We start from the raw sequence: 23083 nt of genomic DNA, 5'->3' as shown, positions 1-23083 counted from the left end.
CCAAAAGTTAGGAAAAAAAATTTTTGAAAAAAAGCTCTGTTTGAAAAAACTTATATTTGACGAAAATTCAGGAATGGCAGCTATTACTACTACTAACAAATCACCGCAGCACCAAGCTGCCTGAGGCCAATAGCTGCGCACGATCGTCCTCCATCCAAGTGTATTCAAAGCCTCCCTCTTTACACCCTCCCAGGAAGTTCCTATTTCCTTTAAATCTTTTTGGAGGATTTATGACATCCTCCCAACCCAACCATGGAAGACCTTGTTTCCGTTTAGCCCTAGACGGTTAGCCAAAAAGGACAGTCTTCGGCAATCGGTCATCCTTCATCCGCAGAACGTGCCCTAGCCATCTCAACCTTTCTCTCATTATAGCCCAAGAAAGTGGGATTGAAGCACACTTTTTGTACAGCCTACTGTATTAAAGACGGTCAGTCAGCAAGGTATGGTCAATCCATAGGCAATTATCTTCCTGTTTTTCTAAACTTTTTTCAACTGTGAAAAAAACACCCTGAACCTTGGCTATTCTTCTTTTAACATCTTCACTACTCCCACCATCTTTACTAATAATAGTACCAATGTATGTGAAGCTGTCCACCTGATTGCGACATTCGTATTCATAAGCGACAAGCAATGGAAACAACGAAATAAACAGATTTTTATTTTCATATCTATATATATATAAAAATAATATATATATAAAAATAAGTTGTCTGTCTGTCTGTCTGTCTGTCTATCGGTCGAGTGACGTCATGTCATCATGTCGTCATGTCGTCATGAAGTTAGTTGTCATCATGTTTGTTATGACGACGACGTCATTAAAAGTATTTAAGAAAATCGTTTAAAGACAAATTTTTAATTTTAAGAAGATCGTGGACGGAAAAATGTTTATTTGCCTAGGTTGGTAGCCATTTTAAACATTCTCTATATATTTATTCCTTTACCATACAAAAATATCCCGTGTTTGTTTATTATCTAAAATAATTTGAATACTCTAATATGATCAAACAATTTGTTATCACGAATTTTACAAGGTATGTTAATTGCTAAACAGTTTGTTCTTCAACAGTCTCAATTATTTGTAAAGCTATGCTTAGTTTTGTGATCCTTATTTTGTTCATAAATACCGTTGACTTACTTTTTACCGCTGACTTAAATTGTACCGCTGACTTAAATTTTACCGCTGAGTTAAATTTTAACCCAGACCAGTTTCAAGATTAAGCCAAACAAAATCAGGGAAAATGAGCAGTGATGCGAGAATAATATTTTTTATAGTTTCTGATCTGTTTCAGCTTAAACATTCAAATAATTGATGTTAGACCTATATTGATATTACCTTCTTTATTCTGTTCAGGGGTTAATCCAACTTCAAGGACCATCGGGACGTAATGTAGATTTTGTTCAGCTTCATAGAATGCTTTTCAACCCCTTTCACCATTGGGATCCTGGCTATCTTGACTCACTTATGAGAGGACAGGCGAATCAGGCAGCTAAGCCTGTATCGATTACTTTTAATGAACAGGTAAGATCTTTCCATTTTAAGCACCAGTGTATATTACAGTATAAGGTTTAAATATGAAAATAATTACTGGAATTAACATATGTGCATTGAAATACAATCAAATGATTTCAGTACAGTATTATAGCTAGAAGAGTTGAGGGGCTCAGATGTATTACCTGTCAAAATCGGGATGATTATTTACAAATATGTAATATCTGAATATGATGGACAAGATAATCTACCTTTTACTGTTGGGCTGCTATCAGTGTTTTTAGTATCACCAGTTATCGACAAATTATCGCTAGCCATGGGGTGTCTTTTTCTTCTTTTTTTTTTGGGGGGGGGGGAGGTTAGTGGTTACCATAAGATGGCTTACTGAGGAGGTCTACTTTGGAGTAATTAAAATGAAGCTGTATTGTTTGCATACAAAGTGTAAATTTTCAGAACCTCCAGTGGATGCACTTTACACTGTTATATCTTATTTGAATTTCAGAAGACTCTAAGTCAAACTTCCATTACTTAAAATGAAAAGCTGTATTTTCAGGTACTAGTAACAGCTTGACTGGTTACATAGAATTTAAGCGTTTGAAATACCGAGGACCGGAAAAATTTGAAAAAATCAGTAGTCTAGTTTCTATTGAAAAATATATCTATATGCCGTTGTGTCACTTTTGGTAATAGTGGGTTTCAAAAAACGTGGGCGGAAAATCAGCGAAAAATGAGTTTAAAGCATTTGACACTAAAAAGCTAAAAGGGTAAAAAGCTAAAAGGGTCTCCTTTAAAGATCTAGTTGTCTTTTGAGATTAACAGAGTGCTAATTTTCGAATTTCAGCTTTTGTATTGTGTTGTCAATTTTAACTACGAGCATGTTAATCGTAGTCAGTTTGGTTTATTTGTTTTCACGGTTGTTTGGCTTATTAGTTGTACGGTTGTACGGTTTAACGGTTGTACGGTTTTGTATTGTGTTGTCAATTTTAACTACGAGCATGTTAATCGTAGTCAGTTTGGTTTATTTGTTTTCACGGTTGTTTGCTATTTTAAATTTATTTTAAATTAAAGTAGTTGCTATTTTGTGGTAGTTTATTGTGGTAGTCTATTTTGTGGTGTGGTATTTTTTGGTAGTTGTAAAAATATTAGCTAAAATAATCCCAAAGGTTCAATATAATTCAATATTCCTCGGAGAAGATTTCAGAATATTAAATAAAACATAAAGCACCTTCAAGTAAATGCTTAGAAAACAAGGGTGGTTGTATTTAGCAAGTGAAAAGAAAAATGTGATTGTAAATTATGGTATAAAGGGGAGAAGATCCTGACTGTGGATAAAATAAAATATGTTTATAAAATTTATAGAATATTATAAAAAATACTAATAAGAATATTATATTATATGTAATATTATATACTAAAATATTATATATTAAAATATTAATATTGTATATTATCAATTATAATATTATTATTTTTATTATATAAATATTATTATAATTATTATATAAATATTATTATTATATTACATATTACATACATATTACATATTACATATTATTATGGGAATATTATATATTAAAAATATTATTAAAAATATATAAGAAATATTATAAAAAACATTATAAAATATTATAAAAACATTATAATTATTATAAAATTTATAAAATAAAATATAATAATTGAGGATGACATTGGTACATAAAAAAACGAGAAGAGCACCAATGTCTACGATTTTCCAGAATAATTTAAAGAGAATAAAACAAAAAAAGTTTAAAGCAGACGGGTATACTTTCCCGCTTTTCAAAGATTAGGAATATGATTCGATGTATTTACTTAAGCCAACACCAGGGGCATTCTACGATAATGGAAGGCATGTTTGGGAAAGATGAGATGCTACTTTGAAGAATAGCGTTGAGTTGCGAAACGAATTGCAACTTTGAAGAATAATTCACTTAAAGAATAGAGAGGTATCTAGAATATATGTTCATTAAAAAGAAATCAAAAGTTTACTGAAAAATTTTAAAATTTATTGGTTACAAGAATCGTTTGATTCATTAATTCGTTTATGTGTTTTCTATGTTACAAAAATTGAGGAGCGTAGAGATCGCTGATATTGTTGATATATGTATATATATATATATATATATATATATATATATATATATATATATATATATATATATATATATATATACATATATATATATATATATATATATATATATATATATATATATATATATATATATATATATATATATATATATATATATATATATATGAGTAGGGTTAAGGCCTCATTCAAGTGCTGGTCTATATTAATCACTAATTTAGGAATACAGTCTTCCTTTTCTCCTTCTGTCTCTCTCTTTTTTTTTTTTTTTTTTTTTTTTTTTTTTTTTTTTTTTTTTCTTTTTTTTTTGTGCTGTTGCATTGGTGATTTCTCTTTTCATGATATATATATATATATATATATATATATATATATATATATATATATATATATATATATATATATATATATATATATATATTGTGTGTGCGTGTACAAGGAATTTCTTTGCTTCAAGTACACTTTATCTTATTTTAGATACGAAACCATCTATTTGAATCCAAAACTGGCCATGTTGGACTTGACTTACTTGCTATTAACATTCAACGAGGGAGGGATCATGGACTTCATCCATATGTGCAATGGAGGGTCCTTTGCGGATTGTCCAATGTAACAACATTTGAAGAGCTTGTTGGAGAGGTCTCTACAGATAACATCAATGTTTTGAAAGCTATTTACAGGTCATTTTTGTTTCTTACAATGTGATGTCTTTTTTTTATAAAGTAGCAAGACAGTGAAAATGAAAGTTGATTGTTTGAACTTGTTAAAGGAATAAACGACCACATTACTCAACAAGTTAGGAAGAATTGGGAATTTAATTTCAAGAAATAGACCTCCATACGCAGATATGCAGCCTTTGGTAGCAGCGGGCACCAAAAGCTTACAACCTACCGCCCCAAATATTTAAAATGGCATAGTTATCTTTGGGAATCAGCAGGTTGTTAAGGTCTGAATTTCTACGGTCGAAAATCACAGTCAAACTTGAGTAATAAGATTAATTTATTGATTTTCAGGGTTGAACGTGATAACACTGAAGAAACGGTGGTACTGCCCTAAAAACTTCACAATTTTGAAACTTTTTGGCATCTATTTTTGGCATCTCAAAAAATTAGCGCTAAAGTTTGACTCTGTCTCTCAACTCTAATTTTTAAAACAGTAAAAAACTTTAGCGTAAATAGCAGGGCGTTGAAGAGGGAACAACCCCTTTCATATACGGGGTAATTTCTTTTCGTTTTAAGTTTTAATGTCGCTCCTTACTTTCAGTTAAAAAAAACTTGTTTTTTTTATTTAATTTCTGAACGTTTTTTAGTTAATCCAAGTTTTGATTTCGGCTCTCCGCAGATGAATAATTAAAGCGAAATTTGCATTTTTATTTATTTGGCTAAATGGCTGTCCCATAGTTTTGATCGAAGGATTTTGAGAAAAAAGGAGGGAGAGGAGGCCCAGTTGCCCTCCAATTTTTTGGGTACTTTAAAAGGCAACTAGAACTTTTAGTTTTTTACGAACGTTTTCATTAGTAAAAGATATATGTAACTTACGAATCAGCTTACGTAACAAACTTCTATAATCGTACGTTTTTATTATGTATATGAGAGGGTTCACCCACTCGTCAATACCTCGCTCTTTACACTAAAGCTTAAATTTTGTCCCCTGAATTACAAAGGCCGTAGAAAAAATAGTTGAAATTACTAAAAATGCTTTAGCCTAAAGAGTGAGGTATTAGGAGGAGGTGAACCCCTTACATGCGTAATATTTTCTGTTCGTTTTAATTTTTAATGCTACTCCTTACTTTCAGTTGAAAAAACTTTTGCATAGTTTTTTTTTTTAGATAATGCTAGAAAATGCTGCGCCCCCTTTATGGAAATCTCCTTTCCCCATGAAAAATTCCTTCATGGAAAGTATCCCCCACATAACCCCCTCTTCTCAACCCCCCTCCCAACCAAAAAATCCCCCTGAAAACGTCTGTACACTCCCCAAAAACCATTACTATATGCAAACACTGGTCAAAATTTGTAATTTGCAGCCCCTCCCACGGGGACTGTGGGGGAGTAAGTCGTCCCCAAAGACATATTTACAAGGTTTTTTGACTATGCTGAATAAAATGGCTATCTCAGAATTTTGATCCGACGACTTTGGGAAAAATGAGCGTGGGAGGGGGCCTAGGTGCCCTCCAATTTTTTTGGTCACTTAAAAAGGGCACTAGAACTTTTCATTTCCTTTCGAATGAGCCCTCTTGCAAAATTCTAGGACCACTGGGTCGATACGATCACCCCTGGGAAACAGCAAAACAAAAAAATAAATAAAATAAACACGCATCCGTGATTTGTCATCTGGCAAAAAATACAAATTCCACATTTTTGTAGATAGGAGCTTGGAACTTGTACAGTGGGGTTCTGTGATACGCTGAATCTGATGGTGCGATTTTCGTTAAGATTCTATAACTTTTAGCGGGTGTTTCCACCTATTTTCTAAAATAGGGCAAATTTTCTCAGGCTCGTAACTTCTGATTGGTAGGACTAAACTTGATGAAACTTATATTTGAAATCAGCAATAAAATGCGATTCTTTTGATGTAGCTATTGGCATTAAAATTCCGTTTTTTGAGTTTTGGTTACTATTGAGCCGGGTCGCTCCTTACTACAGTTCGTTACCACTAGCTGTTTGATAACAGAATTGACGCTTTGAGATTTCGTTACTTAAGTTCAAGTTAGTTCATTCTTTATTATTCTTTGACTATACATATATAAAACTATTCACATAACATTCCCGGCAGGGAGACTGGCTCGAAAGCCGGGTGACTTAGTAATCTTAAAAAGATACTAAATGTGATGATCCTTCCCTATTGCTGTGTTGTACCATCTGTGGTACAACAATTGTGTATTGTACTGCTGATTTAGACCTTCTATAACTTAGCATTGAAATGAGATTTGCTTTAACTTTGTTTCTTAAAAATTAAACAACTAATATTGTAGACAGTCTCTGCAGAATGTATTCTTATTCAATTGTATACGTTATAAGAGGATTTTATGTATTTATCGAGCCCAAAAAATTTGGAATCGAATCAAAATCAAAAAATTCAGACTAAGGGGTAAGGTATGCTGTAGACCAGAAAAATAAACTGAATATTATTCATATGTAGAGCGGTGAATTCTTTACAAACTGTCCAATTTTTAAGAGCTTATCCTGCTGATAACTATGGTGCATGGTCTCTATGAAGTTAAGTCAAGCCCTGGCCCCAAGTTTTCAGGACATCGATTATCGGAATTAAAAAGGTTGTTTTACAGGCAAAAAAAAAAAGGTCATAAGCTTCCAATCTCTTATTTATCTGATATTATTATTATTTTTTCCTAGAACCGCGGGAAGGGCTCACTTGATTGGAGATTGAAAGTTTTAATGCCCTTTTTAAGTCAAAAGCGATTGAAGGGCAAGCAACCCCCTGTCCTTTTTGCTACCCCCCTCCGTAATCTCCTAAAACATGGGGAAATTTTGATAGCCATTTTTGTTGGAGGCAACTTTAATATCTACCGTACACGGGAGATATTTCCTTAAGCCCAATTTATAATAATTTAATATTAAAAGACTCTATGAATATTTTCGCCCAGTCTAATTTAAGAAAACCTGTCCGCATATCTAATGAAAACCAAAATTGTAGACAGGCGAAATCTGTTGCAAGATACTTATTCAATCTAATTGGTAACTTCTCTTTCATTGATTTCAAATTGGTTTTTGTTGTTTGATTTAGTGTCTTTTTTTCCTCTCGTACAGTTCACTTAAGAAAGGTAGATTTTGTTGTTGTTTCTTCTTTCTTTCATTTTTTTTCTTTTTCCTCTTTCTTATTTTTTTGAGCACTGAGGACGACTTGGCGGAGGTCTTTGTCGAAATATTTGCTTGTTTTTCATATTTTGCTACTGGCTGATTAAATCCTCTTTTTTCACCTATTTGATTTTTCTCTTTTCATTTATTATTTCCTTTCTTTGTTTTCATTACGTCATGCATAGCCAGTATGGTCTCAGAACGTGTTTACTTTGTTTGTAGGTTCTACGACAATTTTTCATTTTTCAATACCATTGGCAGTATAAACTTGTGATAAATTTGACATTCCTGTTTTAGTCATGTTACGGACATTGATTTGTATGTCGGAATTATTTCCGAGACACCGATACAAGGAGCAGTTGTTGGGCCAACAGCAGCATGTCTTATTGCTGATCAGTTTCTCAGACTACGAAATGGTGACCGATTTTGGTATGAGACGCCAGATGCCAGCTTAAGATTTAAAGAAGGTACGTTTTTGTTTGTATTCTTTGGCGATACATCCCGTGGATTGTCAGTCAATCAAAATAACAAAGTGGTCGTTATCAGTAATTTGATACAGATCTCTAGAAGGACCTTAAAGATGTAGCCTACATTGAATTTTTTTCAAATTTATTCCTTAATACCCAATTTTTTTATTAAAAATAATTTAGTGTCATCAGCTTTCTGAAACTTAGTTTTTATTTATTTATTCTTTGAAACCAATTTAGCTATTCATAGTCTCCGACAAAAACGAAATCAAATGCTATGTAAGAACCACCTGAGATCAAAACTCCCATCGACCTGTTATATGGGATGAATGAGGCATTCCTTATAGTTATATCCCCTATACAAGATTTTGGTATGATATTTTTGCAGTTCTACAGTCTTAATCATTTATCTAAAGACCATATTGTTTTATCGCTCGATAGCTGAGATTCAGCTTTATCTATTAACTGAATCACATTTTTACAATTTTCTTGGCCTTGTTCAGACTGAAAAATGGATATTGAAAAAGGAAAATATTTGTATCTTCTGAGCTAGATTTGGTCATTCTTTAAGAAAATGTGCAAGTAAAATCCTAATTTTGACTCAGTGTATGGACAGAACTGAAATTAGTAAACCCAATCACAAAAGTATCTTTTCCTTTGGGTGTACTATGAAGCTTCCTTGGAAATATCACATTTTCGCCAGTGGTACCATGTTGGAGAGTGATAAAATGAACGAAATTAATTAGTTGAATTCGGCAACATTTTATACCCGTAAAAGTTCAGATAGTAACGATATATTGACTCATTAAGACACCTACACCTTCTTACGCTGGCTGGTTCCCAATATTTTTCACTAACTTTTCAGCCAGGTTTCTTTTTTTATGTTTGGCACCTTTTTTAACCAAAAACACCCTATATAATTGTTTGTGGAGGTCAACTTCACTAGAAATTGGATTCCTGAACTTCCCTTATTTGATAATTCATGTATTTTAAGTTTTCACTTAGCAAATTCAAACAATTAAAATTTAATTTTCAATAGTTTTCAATTAGTTTGGTTATGTCTCTTTGACTATTCCTTTTTTCATTATTTAATAAATGCTATCATTTTCATAAATAGTGTAGTACATGTGCATATGCAGCATCTTGTCTAGAGGGGGCAGTCGATTCTGTGATGGAGGAGGGAGCTAATAAATGCTTCCTGAGGTCCTTTGAATATAGGTCTTTTGAAACTCATCATTCTATATTTCGCTAAAACTTGGCATTTAGCATTTTCCATGTTCTACTTCTCCCATAATACTATACTATAATAGACCCACTATCCTACTTCAATTTCCAGAAAACATAAACACCACAAAAGCGATTTGACACAAATCACATTGCGGTTAGATAACAGCAACTTGTTCTAAGAATTCAATTCGAAATTTTACAGTTCGGCATAATTAAATATTAAAATTGGTACAGGGGGGCCGGCCCACATTTAGCCAAAGCAAATAATCTCAATATAAAAACGTATGGGGACTTATGGTGGATTATAAAAGCTGACAGATGGTAGTGTAATCTTTTAAAATGTCTGGTTTTAACTAATACTTTCGTTTTATGGTAATTAAATCTGGAATTTTGTTCAATTTTTGTCTGAAGACTTACACCTAATTACAAATTCTAGAAAAGCAGTAAACTCACGTTGTATTCTTTTCTTAATTGCCTGGCTTTTGGCAGATTCTGAGACGTGCCATCTTCACTGATTTGCTGTTAGTATTTTTTCATCTTGCAGAATGGTGAACTTGGGGTAGGTTTGGCATGCCGTTCTAGGGTGTCCAAAAGTGGGCTATGGTTATTAAAGCCGTGTTAACAGCATGTTTTAAAGGTTGAAGGCAAGCTCAAACCCACAAATTGATTAATTCTGTTTTTTCCTTTGAAATCTCATTCAAGATAAAATGTTTAAAAGTCAAACAGAAGAGAAAAGAACGAAAAAAGAGTGGGACCGAGAAGAAAATAAAACAGCAGTTTATCTGTCATAGTTGACAAAAAGTAAGTCGGATTCTCTGGAAGTGCGTGAGTTTCTTTAAAGGAATGCTGCCAGACTACATGGAAAAATGTTGAGAAACTGAATATGTACGTATTCCCTGTTACAACACATGATAAGTATTGAGGAACAAGAAAAAGGACTAAAATCATACTTGAAAACGATGTTGATATGCATTTCGACTGTACTCTCCTAGAAGCACGTAAATTTGCAGACACTTGTGCCATTATTAAGAGAATAAAAGTACCGAACGACGGGAAATACAAAGGAAGTGGAGACAGTGGATGTATTGCAGGTAAAAGGCTGGTACCGTGGTTTTATAGATTGCCTGAAAGCTCTATCAGCAAGAACGCCAGACGGTACAAGCTCATGACGCGCAACTGTTTTCAGTCGTCAGAGTGTGTGAACTTTCTTTAACAGCTTGGAGCGAGTCTAGATAAACGCATGTTCAGACCATAAGACATTTCAAATATTGATGAATCGGGTCTAAAAACATCCACAAGCCTAGTAAGAACATTGCGCAGCAAGGCCAGAATTAAGTGGGAAGGTCACGTTAGCAGAAAAAAGTCTGTTGACCACGATTAGTGCTGGTATTAATTTAATGGGATCACAGTCCCTCCTCTACTTATTTCCCCAGAAAAACAGTGTCCGGAAATTTTACTCAAGAGAACTTTACCAGGAACCATCATGATCGACTCAGGAAATACTTCTGGCTGGATGACTGCCTCTAGTTCTTTGCTTTACTTGCAGCATTTTATTAATCAAGTCAAACCCTCCAAACAGTCACCTTTACTTCTGAAAATAGACGACCATATCAGCTGATACTCCATTGAATTGCTTGATCTAGCCAAAAATAATGATGTTTTACCCTTAACTGTCCCTCCCCATACTACTCACAAACTACAGCCTCTAAAAAGGATAGTCACGGGGTGTTTTAAGGCCTACTAAAACCAGGAAGCCGCAAGTTTTATCACTGCCCATAAATATAAAACAATATCAGCGTATAACATTGCTGAGCAGCAGGGGAAAGCATATCCAAAGGCTTTCACTCCTGAGAATATAATCAGTGGAATCAGAGGGGTCTACCCTACCAACAGAGATTCCTTCAAGGATTATGAGTTCCTCTGGTCATATGTCTTAGACAGAATGCCTACCACATCTAGTGAAGCACTTACAAGGGAAGTTTGTATGCTCAGTGCAAGTCCTGCGTGACATTTAGACTCCTCCTTTAACATAGGTTTGGAAACAGACGCAGCATAGGTTCTGCCTCTAAATGAGAAGCGAAGGTCAGCAGATGATTCGTTAAAAGAGATCGTCCGTGTTAACCCTTTTCCAAAAGGCTCAACACGAAAACTCAACCGGAAAAGATATGATAAAATCAGAAGCGCTCACTGACACCCTTGTGAAAGAACGCATTACTGCTGGTATAAAAGCCGTATCTGCCAAGAAAGTCCTAGTCCTGGAAAATCATAGATGTTAAAAATCTAAAAAGCACAAAAGGTATGTTTCTCATAACAAGAGTTGCAGTTGGAGTGACGATTTTGAAGTAGATCCTGTATACTAAAACCCTTCAAACTCCAGTATGGACGTTGAAGACAAGCCCCCTACCATCAAATTCCAATTTGACACTGAGAAAGTGAAGCCTGATGATTATATTCTGGTTGAGCAGAAGAGTAAGAAAGGGAATCTTGTTCACTATATTATTATTATCAAAAAATTAGAAGCTGAAGAACTTTAGGTCCACTTTCTGAAGAAGACTGGAGCAAGAGACTTTGCGCTAACTGACGAGACGAATAGTGCCTTAAAGCCAGAAGTTGGAATGAAATTGCAACCACTGACAGGAGAAACACCAAGACTAGTGGAACGGTTTATTTTTGGTGTTGATCAATCAATATGGAATTTGAAATTAACACTGATTAGTTTTTTCTTGTTTTTTAACCTTACTGAAATTCATTTTGTAGTTTTTTATACTGATTATATTCTCTCTTAATTTTATAGCAGAAAAAAAGTTTTTATGTTCCCCTGGCCACTTTTCTGTTTCTTTTGTCAAGTGGCCAAATGTAAGCCAGAGACGGCTGAACCAGTACTGGGGTGGCCCAGGTTCGGCACTCTTGACCACTTGGATAGAGAGGCATTCAGGTGGAAAAGTGGTGGAGTATTTCTAATTTTCTTTTTCAAGGATGGTATTGAATGAGTTACCTTTGCTTTTGCATTCTCCATAACTTCTTATCGCTTGAATCACTTTCTGAAGAATTAAAAACTTCAAGACCTGCCGATTGTGGGCCAGTCTCCTATCTATATATCGGGCCAAAAACCAATATTGAATATCGATACGTAAATGTTGATATCAGATCAACAGCGATATTTGGAAATTTCTGTTTATTTCTAGCTTTTTCTACCATCTACCAGGTAATACCAAACAGAAAAAATCCAACGAAAAAATGAGAACGAAAAGTTCTCACTAATAACTAGTGTAAATTTGCAATTTTTGTGAGAGGGGAGCTGCCTCCTTCTCTATGCCCATGATGCAGTAGTAGTAGTAGTCTATTTAATGGACTTAATTGAAACAGTCTCAGGGCGGTTTAAGCACAATATTTTGCAGTAATGTAAGTAATTTAAGTAATATTGAAGCAATTCATGTTTGACTAAATTGCTCTGCGTCAGCCAATGAGTTAAAACAGGGATATTGCAGTCTTTTATTTTTCAAAATTAGAGTCCTTAGGCTTGTGCTCATACTGCATGAGAATATTGCTCCTGAATTTTTCAGGCAAAACTAATGAAATTATGACAAAATATATTCAAAGCCGAAAAAATGTTACAGTTTGGAAGTAAAATGTCCAATGGTTAAGATATAAGACTTGATTCACCATGTAAGACAGTGTGTTTTTCTCTACTTGCAACTTTATATTTAACCAAAAGTACTTTTATGTTGAAGGTCAGCTCAGTGAAATCCGGAAGACAAGCCTCGCTGGTATTATATGTGAAAATGCCGATGCTATGGATTATATACAACCCAAAGTGTTCCAACCATCAACTACCACTAACCCGCTTACTTCCTGCTCTTCTCCAGCTCTTCCCCGCTTAAACTTGAATCTTTGGGACGATGAAGAAGAAGACTCGTTATTTCCTCTTTTGATACCTGATGGTGAGGCTGTTGATGACAAAAATCCACTTCTAACCGAGCAGCTAGACACTACCTCAGTGACAACCGATTTGGTTAAAACCGGTTCGAATCAGTCTAGTAGCATTGCTGCCTTAACTGATGGAGTATCGTTCTAGAACTGATTAAAGGAGCGCACATAAAAAGATTGGATCGAATAACTTAATTAATAATTAGTCGGCCAGGAAAGTTGTTGTGAGGTAATATTGAAGTTTTTGCATATGCTCAGTTTAAATAAACACCATTTCAGTTCTATTTTGTAAGATAATGTATATGTATTTGATGAAAACTCATTTCCATTTTCGAGGATTTTCGCTGACATTGACCATCTATCAACCCTTCAGAGACAGTTTCAGGGGAGGTATAGAGGGGCACTTGCCCTGGGTGCAGAAATTTTAGGGGCGCAAAATTACAAATAAATAACCTAACGCCTATAATTATTTTAAAATTTTTTGAAATTGTATTTTTATTAAAATAAAGTAGAAGGCGCAGTTGATAATTGAAGAGCAGCTTAATTAGTTAAAAACTGAAAAATAATTGAATAATATCGTTAATAGTTAAATTAATCATAATTAAATAATTTAAATAATAAATTAAAAAGTAAATTAAATCATGAATTACTAATCAATTAGTAAATTGAAAACAATTTCGTTGATAAATGATTTTTTTATAATTTGGCCTGAAAACTTTTTGTGGGGACAGGGGGTGACGCCAATCAAGATTTTGCCCCGGGTGCAAGAAAGACCAGAACCACCACTGCACATCTTATAAATTTTTAGGCTGTACTGAAACTCTAGCCCACTTCTGCAACCGCAGCTGTACTTTTTTTAATTGGTACACTATTTGAGTAAAGAGCCAATCAACGTTTTTTCTCAATTAATAAAAATGATTAAATAAAAAAAAAACAAGTTTTTGTAACTGCATGTAAGGAGCGACATTAAAACTGAAACAAACAGAAAATAATCCGTATATTAAAAGGGCTGTCCCCTCCTCAACACCTCGCTCTTTACGCTAAAGTTTGACTCTTTGTTACAACTCTACTCTCTAAAACAATAAAAAATACTTTAGCGTAAAGAGCAAGGTGTCGAGGAGGGGACAATTCAATGACTTTTAGGGGGTGTTTTCCCCTATTTTCTAAAATAAGGCAAATTTTTTTTCAGGCTCGTAATATTTGATGGGTAAGACTAAACTTGATGAAACTTATATATTTAAAATCAGCTTTAAATACGATTCTTTTGATGTAAATGTTGGTATCAAACTTCCGTTTTCCAGAGTTCCGGTCACTATTGAGCCGAGTCGCTCTTTACTACAGTTCGTTACCACAAACTGTTTGATATAAAACATTAAAACCTTTGTTTAGTTTTAATTGTCTTTTTTTATATTGAGTGATAAAAATGAACTGTCTTTTTTGTAGTCTTAGAATGGATTTAATTATTAATTGATTAATTGAATTAATTGGTTGATTAATTTTAATGAGTGTCATATTAAAAAGTTAAATCAAAGAATATGGTGTGTAATATAATAGACCAAAATCAGAAATGCATGAAAGTTCTCTTGATTCCTGTAAATTATTTAGGCTTACTCTGTTGTGTGAATGCTGAGGGGTGATAGCTCTTCTTTTGTTATATAGTTTCTTTCTGTCTAACACAACAAATTACATTCATATGCTTGCCCTCGGAGAATGTGGAGGGGATGGGGGGGAGGACCATGAGCGTCACTAGAAAATTTCTCTAGGGAGAAGGGGCAAACGTTGCCGGGATTTTTTTTTTTAGTTTTCCTTATTTATATACATTTTTGAATGCCATCTCATTTTCTGGGGGGCATTGGTCCCCCTGTTGGCAGAATTCCATGGTAACAGCTCTGTAAAAATTTTTTTTTAAAGACATGCCTTGAAAATGTTGGAAATGATGATCTTATAATGTATATTTGGCATCAAAAATATGATATTTTGGTAACATCGATAATCATTCTTTATCCGTATGAGTATCAAACTTGCAATTGAAAACAGGGATAGAATGAGGAAGCAATAGGTTCCCTCGCATTTAAGAGACTCTTCGATCAAACAGATAGTAGTAACGACTGCTATCGTCATATCGTCGATACTGCGTCGTCTCGTTTGAAGTTTTCTTTTTGTAGAGTTTTATCTCTCTTGGTTGTTTAAAGATAAAAGATGATAGACTACACCATAGAAAAACGCCACATTCTAGTGGACATTGTCACAATTTAAACAATAAACTAAAAATCAAAATAATATCTAAAAAGTCAAAATATATGACTAAAAAGTCAAAATATTATTTAGCAAAAACTCTCAGAACTATAGGTTTCACTTATATGATTTTAGGACAAAGTATGCAGCCTGAGTGCTGAGGATGCAAGCGCTCTCCTCTTATTGGGGAGATGATAGTTTAATTTGGACAATTTCTCTTCAATTTGCAAAGCAAACACACTAAATTAGCTCTTTTTCTCAGAGCATCGTTCAAAAAAATTAAACTTTTGGTTTAAGGTGATACAATACCTTAAAAGATCACCGTATCTCGTCCATTATAAACTTTTAAAGTTTGTGTGGTCAAATTACTTACAATTGATTGGACGGTATTAACATAATTTGCAAAGGTTGGAGAAGAGATCCAGATAAATGACTAAAGACTAAATGCCAACACCTGCTTTCCCGGAAATCAGGGAAAAACGATCTCACGCTTTGTGCTGGGGATAGAAATATTTAGTTTTAATAAAACTTACATCAGTAAAGTTCTGGGAAGGGTAGTCCCTGACAATATTCCAGCTTATCCGCTAAAAAGGCGCTAAAAATTTTCTCAAATGAATTATAATTTGAGCCATCTGACGGCTTTGGGAGTTCCTTGTGGTGCCACTCGCTTTGGTTGACAAACTCTCTGACAAAAGGGACGTAAAATTTCACTGATTTTTCGGTGAAATTCCAAATTCAAACCCCAAATTATGACTGTTCTCAATAATGACCAGTTTCCAGGGAGAATTCGCTGATGGGCCCTTTGTCTTACTGGCGGTCACCCGGCAGTGATGCTCGTAAAATGATTTTTAAGGTACCGTCTCACCTTAAACAATCAGGATTGAGATGTTGTCGGACCTCCTTATATTTAAGGACACCCCAGGGTATGGTATTAAAACAAACACAAATTAATAATGTTTTTTTCCAAGTGAAAGCAAAGAACGATACTAGGTTAAGCGGGGGTCGCTTTCCTTTTAGCCCCCAACTCTTTAGGCTGAAGTTCGTTTTTGTGGCCCATACAGGGGCAGTTGGAATGTGATAAAAAGTAGATTTTGTAATACCTCAAGAATCGAAAGGCATTTTCTGTAATCAATAAAACTGTCAATTAGAAGTTTTGAAAAGGTAATCCGCAAGTAAAATACTTGCAATTACCCACTATCGACATTTGTTGTCCTCATAGATGTTTTTAGTATAGTACAATAAGACTTTTGCGTGAAGACTCTCTGATATATGGCATAATTTTGGAATAATTGCTGTTTTTATGTTTTAGTGTCGCTCTTTACTTTCATTTGAATAAGAGTGTCATTTTGCGAAGAAAGACATCAGTGATGCCTCTAAACTCTAAAATTAATATTTGAAAAATAACCGACTCTTTGTGTTGACATATCCCCCCTTCTAATGTGCCTAACAAAACAGAAAACATAATATTTTGCATTTTGTATTGTATCGTAAGAAGCTATTAAAGTTTCAGAATAACACGTCCTCTCCCAGGCAATCTCCTAGAAAAAACAACTATACAAAGCATTAAAAATTAAAGCCTAATTTTTAAATCATAAAAATATCACACTTTGGTACAATGGTTTCTCATAATCAAATACAAATATACTTAAGGCATCTTAAATTACCAAATACTCAAATTCATAATCCTAAATTACCAAATCAACTAGAAAAAACAACAAACCACTTGTTCAAGCATTGATCAATAAGATATGATCAGTAGTTATAAATTGAGCCTAATTAGAAATTGAAATTAGTTATACTTAGGGCATTTCAAAATTACCAAATTTTCAAATTCATAATTCAAAATTACAAAACCAGTTAGAAAAAACAACAAGCCATATGTTCAAGTATAGATCAATAAGATCTGATCAGTAGCTAGGAATTGATCCTAGTTAAAAACTGAAATTGTTTATACTTAGGGCATTTCACGATTACCAAATTTTCAAATTCATAATTACCAAACCAACCAGAAAAAAAATAAAAAGCAATCTGTTGAACAACAAGATCGGATCAGTAGTTATAAATATAGCCTAGTTCAAAACTGAAATTAGTTATGCACAAAGCATTACAAAATTATCAAATTTTCAAATTCAAAATTACTGAACCAACTAAAAAAATAACAAGCTATTTTTTCAAGTACGGATCAACAAGATCCGATCAGTAGTTATAAATTCAGCCTCGTTAGACATTACATTAAAAAACTTACTTTTGGGGCTCACCGATGGGTACAGCATACACGTCATCGTTAACCCTCTCTTCACTCAATAGTGTTCAATAAATCATTTGTTTAGGTGATTAGTATTAAGGATGGAAATGGTACCCATTAAGCATGGAGTTATAATATCGCAAACAGCTATATTATTTACGTTGTAATATTAAAGGGAAAACTGCATCTCACATTATTTTAAAGCCATTGACAACAAAAATAAACTGATTGGCCGAAAATCAGCAAAATAAGTTTTTGGTTGAAATGTTTATCATATGAGGAAATTACGTCATTTAGATAAGACGAAAAACTGTTGTTTTTCTTTAATTTTAAAAGATAGTAAATGTTCAGAAAGGGCCACGGCTAGAAAAAATCTTGGTTTTAAGGCTATATAATTTTTTTCATTACTGATGACAAAGGTTCTTAACGGGGTATCGTACTTACCGGGTACATAAGCTATATGTGCTATAATGAGCTATGGGTCCAAGTACAGGATCCGATCATTAGTGTAAAATTGAGCCACCCCGAAGCCAATAAGTTTACTTTCTTACCCTCTTTTCAAAATTGATGAAAGCACTCGAAGGACTTTTAACTTTCATGTTAAAAATCAGGAATCATAATTAAAAGGATATTCGTCAAGTGCAGGCTCAGTGGATACATACCTCTGCTTGGTGATACGGGTCCCTGGGCCCGATCGCGGCTGCCACACAGCCGATACAAGGACCTTTGTGATCATGAAGCGATGCTTACGAATAGACTGGGATTGACATTGCAAATAAAAAAGAATGGTCTGATTAAATTTTTTTTTTTTTATAAGCTAATCTACCAAGTTACATACTTAGAGTAACTTAAACAGTTTCTCCAATCTTAAATTAAAAAGAGATCAAGTGGTTGGACAAAATTCTTCAGCGAAAAAAAAACTTACTGAAGAATCATCAGACTGAAAAGATCCCAAACAAAACTTGGTAGCCTTGCAAGCGGTTCAGAGCCACAGGATGTGTTTAAAAAAATACGTTGTCTATTTTTAATATTCAGTTCGTGTTATCAAAAACTAATTCAAGGTCCAAGGGAAAAATAAAAAATAATTTTTTTTACACAAAAATTAAGGTATAATTCAGTCCCACTTTCTAAGGCTATAACAAAATGATGGCTAGACAATTTTGTACGGTGAAGGATGACAAATTGCCAAGGGTTGATCCTTTTGGTCTGATCCACCTGAGGTCAAATGAAAAGCAAGCCGTCCCCGCATGGGAGTGGTACAGGACATAAGAAATGTTTTTAAGGCAATCGGGACTACAAGAGAGGGAGTGAAGCTTTGAATAGATTCCAACAGAGAAGGAGGGTCGGTAGCTGTGTTGGCCTCAAACGGTTTGGTGCTGCAGTGAGTTGCTGCTGTTTACCCGGGACTAGCGTGCTATTGTTTACCCGGGACTAGCGTGCTATTGTTTACCCGGGACTAGCGTGCTATTGTTTACCCAGGACTAGCGTGCTATTGTTTACCCGGGACTAGCGTGCTATTGTTTACCCGGGACTAGCGTGCTATTTTTTACCCGGGGCTAGCGTGCTATTGTTTACCCGGGACTAGCATGCTACTCTTTACCCGGATATTATTGGCAGTGAGGTGCTGCAGTGAGTAGTAGCAGTTGCATTTACTCACAATGAAAAAAATAAATAAATAAAAATTAGGAAGTAATCAGCTGACATTCCTAAGATCGTCTAGCGGTGAATATCTTAAATGATAGTTAATTATTTATTGTCATTCCAAAGCACTAAGAAACATTACCCTGTGTAAATGATTACTAAGACCCCACTATTTTCCAATCATTCGCTTATTTGTTTGGTCATATTTATGTAGCCCGTTGGGTACACAAATGTGGGGCTTGAGATCCAAGATTTCTTTCATTCATAAGATTGGGTATGCCAAAGATCATCCGACACCGAATTTATATCAGAAATATTAGTATAAAGGCTGTCATTGAATATTACAATGTTTTATAAGGAATAAAGTAGACTGGGGGGGGGGATATAGAAGAGAGGAATGGGTGGATCTTATATTAGGTGATATAAGTTTTTGGGGGATTAAGAAGTTGGGAAAGTTGGTGGGTACATGTATGACACATAGGATTCTTTTCATTTAATTAAGCTATTAGTTTGGATTTAAGGGTGTGTTTTGCTTTTAAATTTTATATTATTGTACATTTTAATATTAACAATAGAATATAAAGGCTTCTAGTGTTAATATATATCATCATGTCATATCGTTTTCTAAATTGGGGGCTCAATATAATCAAAAGTTTCTGTGTGAATATTGATTTGGTTGTATTATATTTTTAATAGTCTCTTCCTAACACTAGAATGGACGATTTAAGCAATTTATAATAGATTTTATACTGTGAAAAGTTTAAATGCATCTTAGGGTGCGGTCCAGAAAACAACGATTATTCGTTATTATTTTCCTTCTAAGACACCGGATAAGACAAAAAATTATAGGCAAGTTGTAATATTATAAGTACAAACGAACTACAATGACAGACCTTTTATATATCATAACAATGGCTTCATTTTACAAAATTTTAGGGGGGGAGTATTTTTCAATCTTTAGTGGGGAACCAAAATTACTGAATCAATTTTTTAAACAAAAATAGCTAAAAACAAGCATTTTTAAAAATTTAGGGGAGAGGGGGCAAAACAAGCCGAAGGGGCAAAGTCTCCTTCCCATGCCCCCAAAGTGTATGACATCTATATCATAATTATTTTAAATACTGAATTTTTCACCATCTTATTGTTTGTTATTTCATTTTTATTATATGAACTTTTTATTTTAGGCTGAAGGTAATAACTTATTAACAATGATTACTAGCAATAATTAGTTCTGGAACACGCCCTTAAAATGACAAAATTTTTGTAGCATAAAGCCTCGTCTTGACATCATTCCCCCTGTCAGCAGCATCTTTTGTAGGTGGATCGTTTTTGGACAGTCAGCTATAATTGGACAGCCTTCGATCACTTCGAAGGCTATGATTGGATATCAAGTCAAAGCGGGCCCTGCTCCTGGCAGGGTGAATTGTGTCAATCTGGACGAGGTTAATATTTTTTCAATAAAAAGGGTACGTTCTACATCGAAATGATTATTATTGATAATAAGATATTGCTTATTATTTACGTTCCAAAACAGTGTATAATACAAAAATTATATTATAGATACATTACATTATAGGTAATGTAAATGCAGAAAGAGCTAAAACATTAGCCCAAGTTGCTTATTATGAGCATATAAGGCGTTGAGTTTGTAGTTATCAGTCCTTTTAGGATTCAGGTAATAATAATTGTTTAATAATAATTAATGGTAATTGACATTTTGAATGCAGACTAAGTCTCTAACGGATTAACACGGGTACGATACAATATCATAAAACACCTTGAACAGCAGAATAAAATAATTTGGTGACAAAGGTTAAAATTACAACCATAAGCAAATAAAAAAAAACAACTTGAAATCTCTATTCACTACTTTTTAGATCAATTCCTTTTGGAAGAATTCACAAGGTACTTGCAGCAGTGAGTTAATAAATGTTTTTCATTTGGGCCAGATTCTGGAAGTCCAACTTCCCTTGTATAAATATCCATTCCGTATTGCCCTTCTTCAGGAAATGTCAAATTAAAAGTCACAATATCATCGTTTACGGAATGCGAAACATATTTGGATAGTCTCTTTTCCTCCATTCCATTTTTGTGCAGTGTCGCCATAAAATCTGTTAGAGGCCGAGACATTCGGAACTCTATTTCAAGATCCCGGCCAGAGAATATCAAAGCATCCGGATGTGTTACGGGCTGAAGACCAAAAAGTCGAGTGGCTTTTACTGGGCCCCATTCACCACTTGCGCAATCCGGAAGTGGTACCTGTAAGTGTAAAACTATTAGCTACATAGCTTCGATAACAGTCGGTTTATATTAAATAAGTGAGTCCATGGTTGTGTCCTTATAATGCGTCCTACCCACTGAGACTTAACCCATTAAGATTGCTTGAAATTGCATTATTTTGGGAATAACTCTAAATCAGTCCTAAATCAGCTATGGCTTTCCTTTAACGCATCAACTCATAGATTTTTCTCCGAAGCCTAAACGGAGCAATTCAAGCAACCGTTTTCAAAAGAGAATGTAAGACAAAAAGAACAAACAAAAACAAACAAAAAGAACAAAATATTTTGTTTTTTTTTCCTTGCTTCGATTAAATGCTGAAGTTGTTAATCTGTAAGGATCTTAAAATAAATACTAGATACACCGACTCGCAAAAGTTGCAAACCCTTCATCGCTGAATATGATTGTAGCCTAACAACCGATTGTTACTTAAAAGTCCCCAAAATGTATTACCACTGGAACCAAATTGGTCTTACAATCAAATACACCAGAAAAAAAAAATAATATGTACACCAACTAGCAAAAGTTGCGAACCCCTCATTGCCGAAGTTGACTATGAGCTAACAGCCGACTGTTAGTTAAATCTCCCCTATATGTCTCACAATTGGTATCGGCCTACTTTTGGTTTCAGTGTGTACCTTACTACTAAAGTTGTCAACCCCTTTAAACTTTCAAACTGGTATTTCTCATGAAGAAATTTTTCTACAAAAAATGGATGAAAAATATTTTGATCAGCTCCTCAAGAGCTATCGACTGCCGTCGAAAAAAAATCTATCTGTCTTAGTTCAAAAGTTGACTTTTTTGCCGTAGGCCAAGTTTCTAACGTCATCACCTAGAAACGAGCAAAGGATAAACTCTAATTTCTTTAGCAATGAGAGAACTTTTAAAATTTAAGAGGTACATTTGATACAATTTCTCTACCGCATTCCCAAGCGCAAAAAACCGAATGATAAACTCAGCTGAAATGGGTAGAAACAATATATTTTAGCCCAGGCAAGAATTCTACGAAGCTTTCCAAAATGCAAAGTCATATTCATCAATCCAGTCTAAGGTCAACACTTTCCGTGAAAACCGCAGAGGTTAGACCCTAACCACTTTCTAGCAAAAAGCTGAAATCGGGGTGCTAGGAGCATAAAAAAAAACACACGACGAAACCAAAGTGTTGCTTTCGCAACACAATCACCTTCTCCCACATACCCCGTGGGCAACAACCATCACTAAATACAAAATGAAACGAAAAATGTTTCCTTCTATCCAAAATGAGAATCTTGAAAACTAAAAGAGGAAGCACAGGGTGGTCACGACGTTTTTACTAACTGCTCAAGGACCCTTACGACATCATATTCTTTAATTTAAACATGAAGATCATAATCGTGGTTATCAGGAAGTGCTAGCGAGTTTTTAATTAAAAACTCACCGCTCCTCACTTTCATTTTAGTCTAAAATTAAAAAAAAGTTATGGGTAGAAAAAGGAGATTTGTTTTTGTTCTTTTTAGTTCCTTTCGACACATAAGAGTTAAAATTGTTTAACTTGTTTTAGGCTGGTAAATCCCGTAATCAGTTTTTACCCTTTATACTTAACCAATTTCTTGAACTTATTTTATAACTATTCAAGGACATTTAATGGCTTTTAAGTACTCAGGATTAACGATT

At 34.2% G+C, this 23083-nt stretch overlaps 2 protein-coding genes across 5 annotated transcripts in view; one reads left to right on the top strand and one right to left on the bottom strand.

The window, feature by feature from the left end:
- LOC136033286 (peroxidasin homolog) overlaps positions 1-13316 on the top strand; it is a 51826-nt gene extending 38510 nt beyond the window's left edge. Inside the window, exons 11-14 of the mRNA XM_065714048.1 lie at positions 1352-1519; positions 4077-4279; positions 7709-7878; positions 12837-13316. Coding sequence (XP_065570120.1) covers positions 1352-1519; positions 4077-4279; positions 7709-7878; positions 12837-13180 — 885 coding nt within the window. The 3' untranslated portion in view covers positions 13181-13316. The remainder of the gene's footprint in view (positions 1-1351; positions 1520-4076; positions 4280-7708; positions 7879-12836) is intronic.
- A 3415-nt stretch (positions 13317-16731) lies between these two features.
- Positions 16732-23083, bottom strand: part of LOC136033285 (hillarin-like) — a 137325-nt gene continuing 130973 nt past the window's right edge. For all 4 annotated transcript variants that reach the window (XM_065714043.1, XM_065714047.1, XM_065714046.1 and 1 more), the window contains one exon: positions 16732-21412. In XM_065714043.1, coding sequence (XP_065570115.1) covers positions 21032-21412 — 381 coding nt within the window. In that variant the 3' untranslated portion in view covers positions 16732-21031. The remainder of the gene's footprint in view (positions 21413-23083) is intronic.

Source organism: Artemia franciscana, chromosome 11, assembly GCF_032884065.1.
Source record: "Artemia franciscana chromosome 11, ASM3288406v1, whole genome shotgun sequence".
NCBI lineage: Eukaryota > Metazoa > Arthropoda > Branchiopoda > Anostraca > Artemiidae > Artemia > Artemia franciscana.
This window is presented reverse-complemented; position numbering and strand designations above follow the sequence as displayed.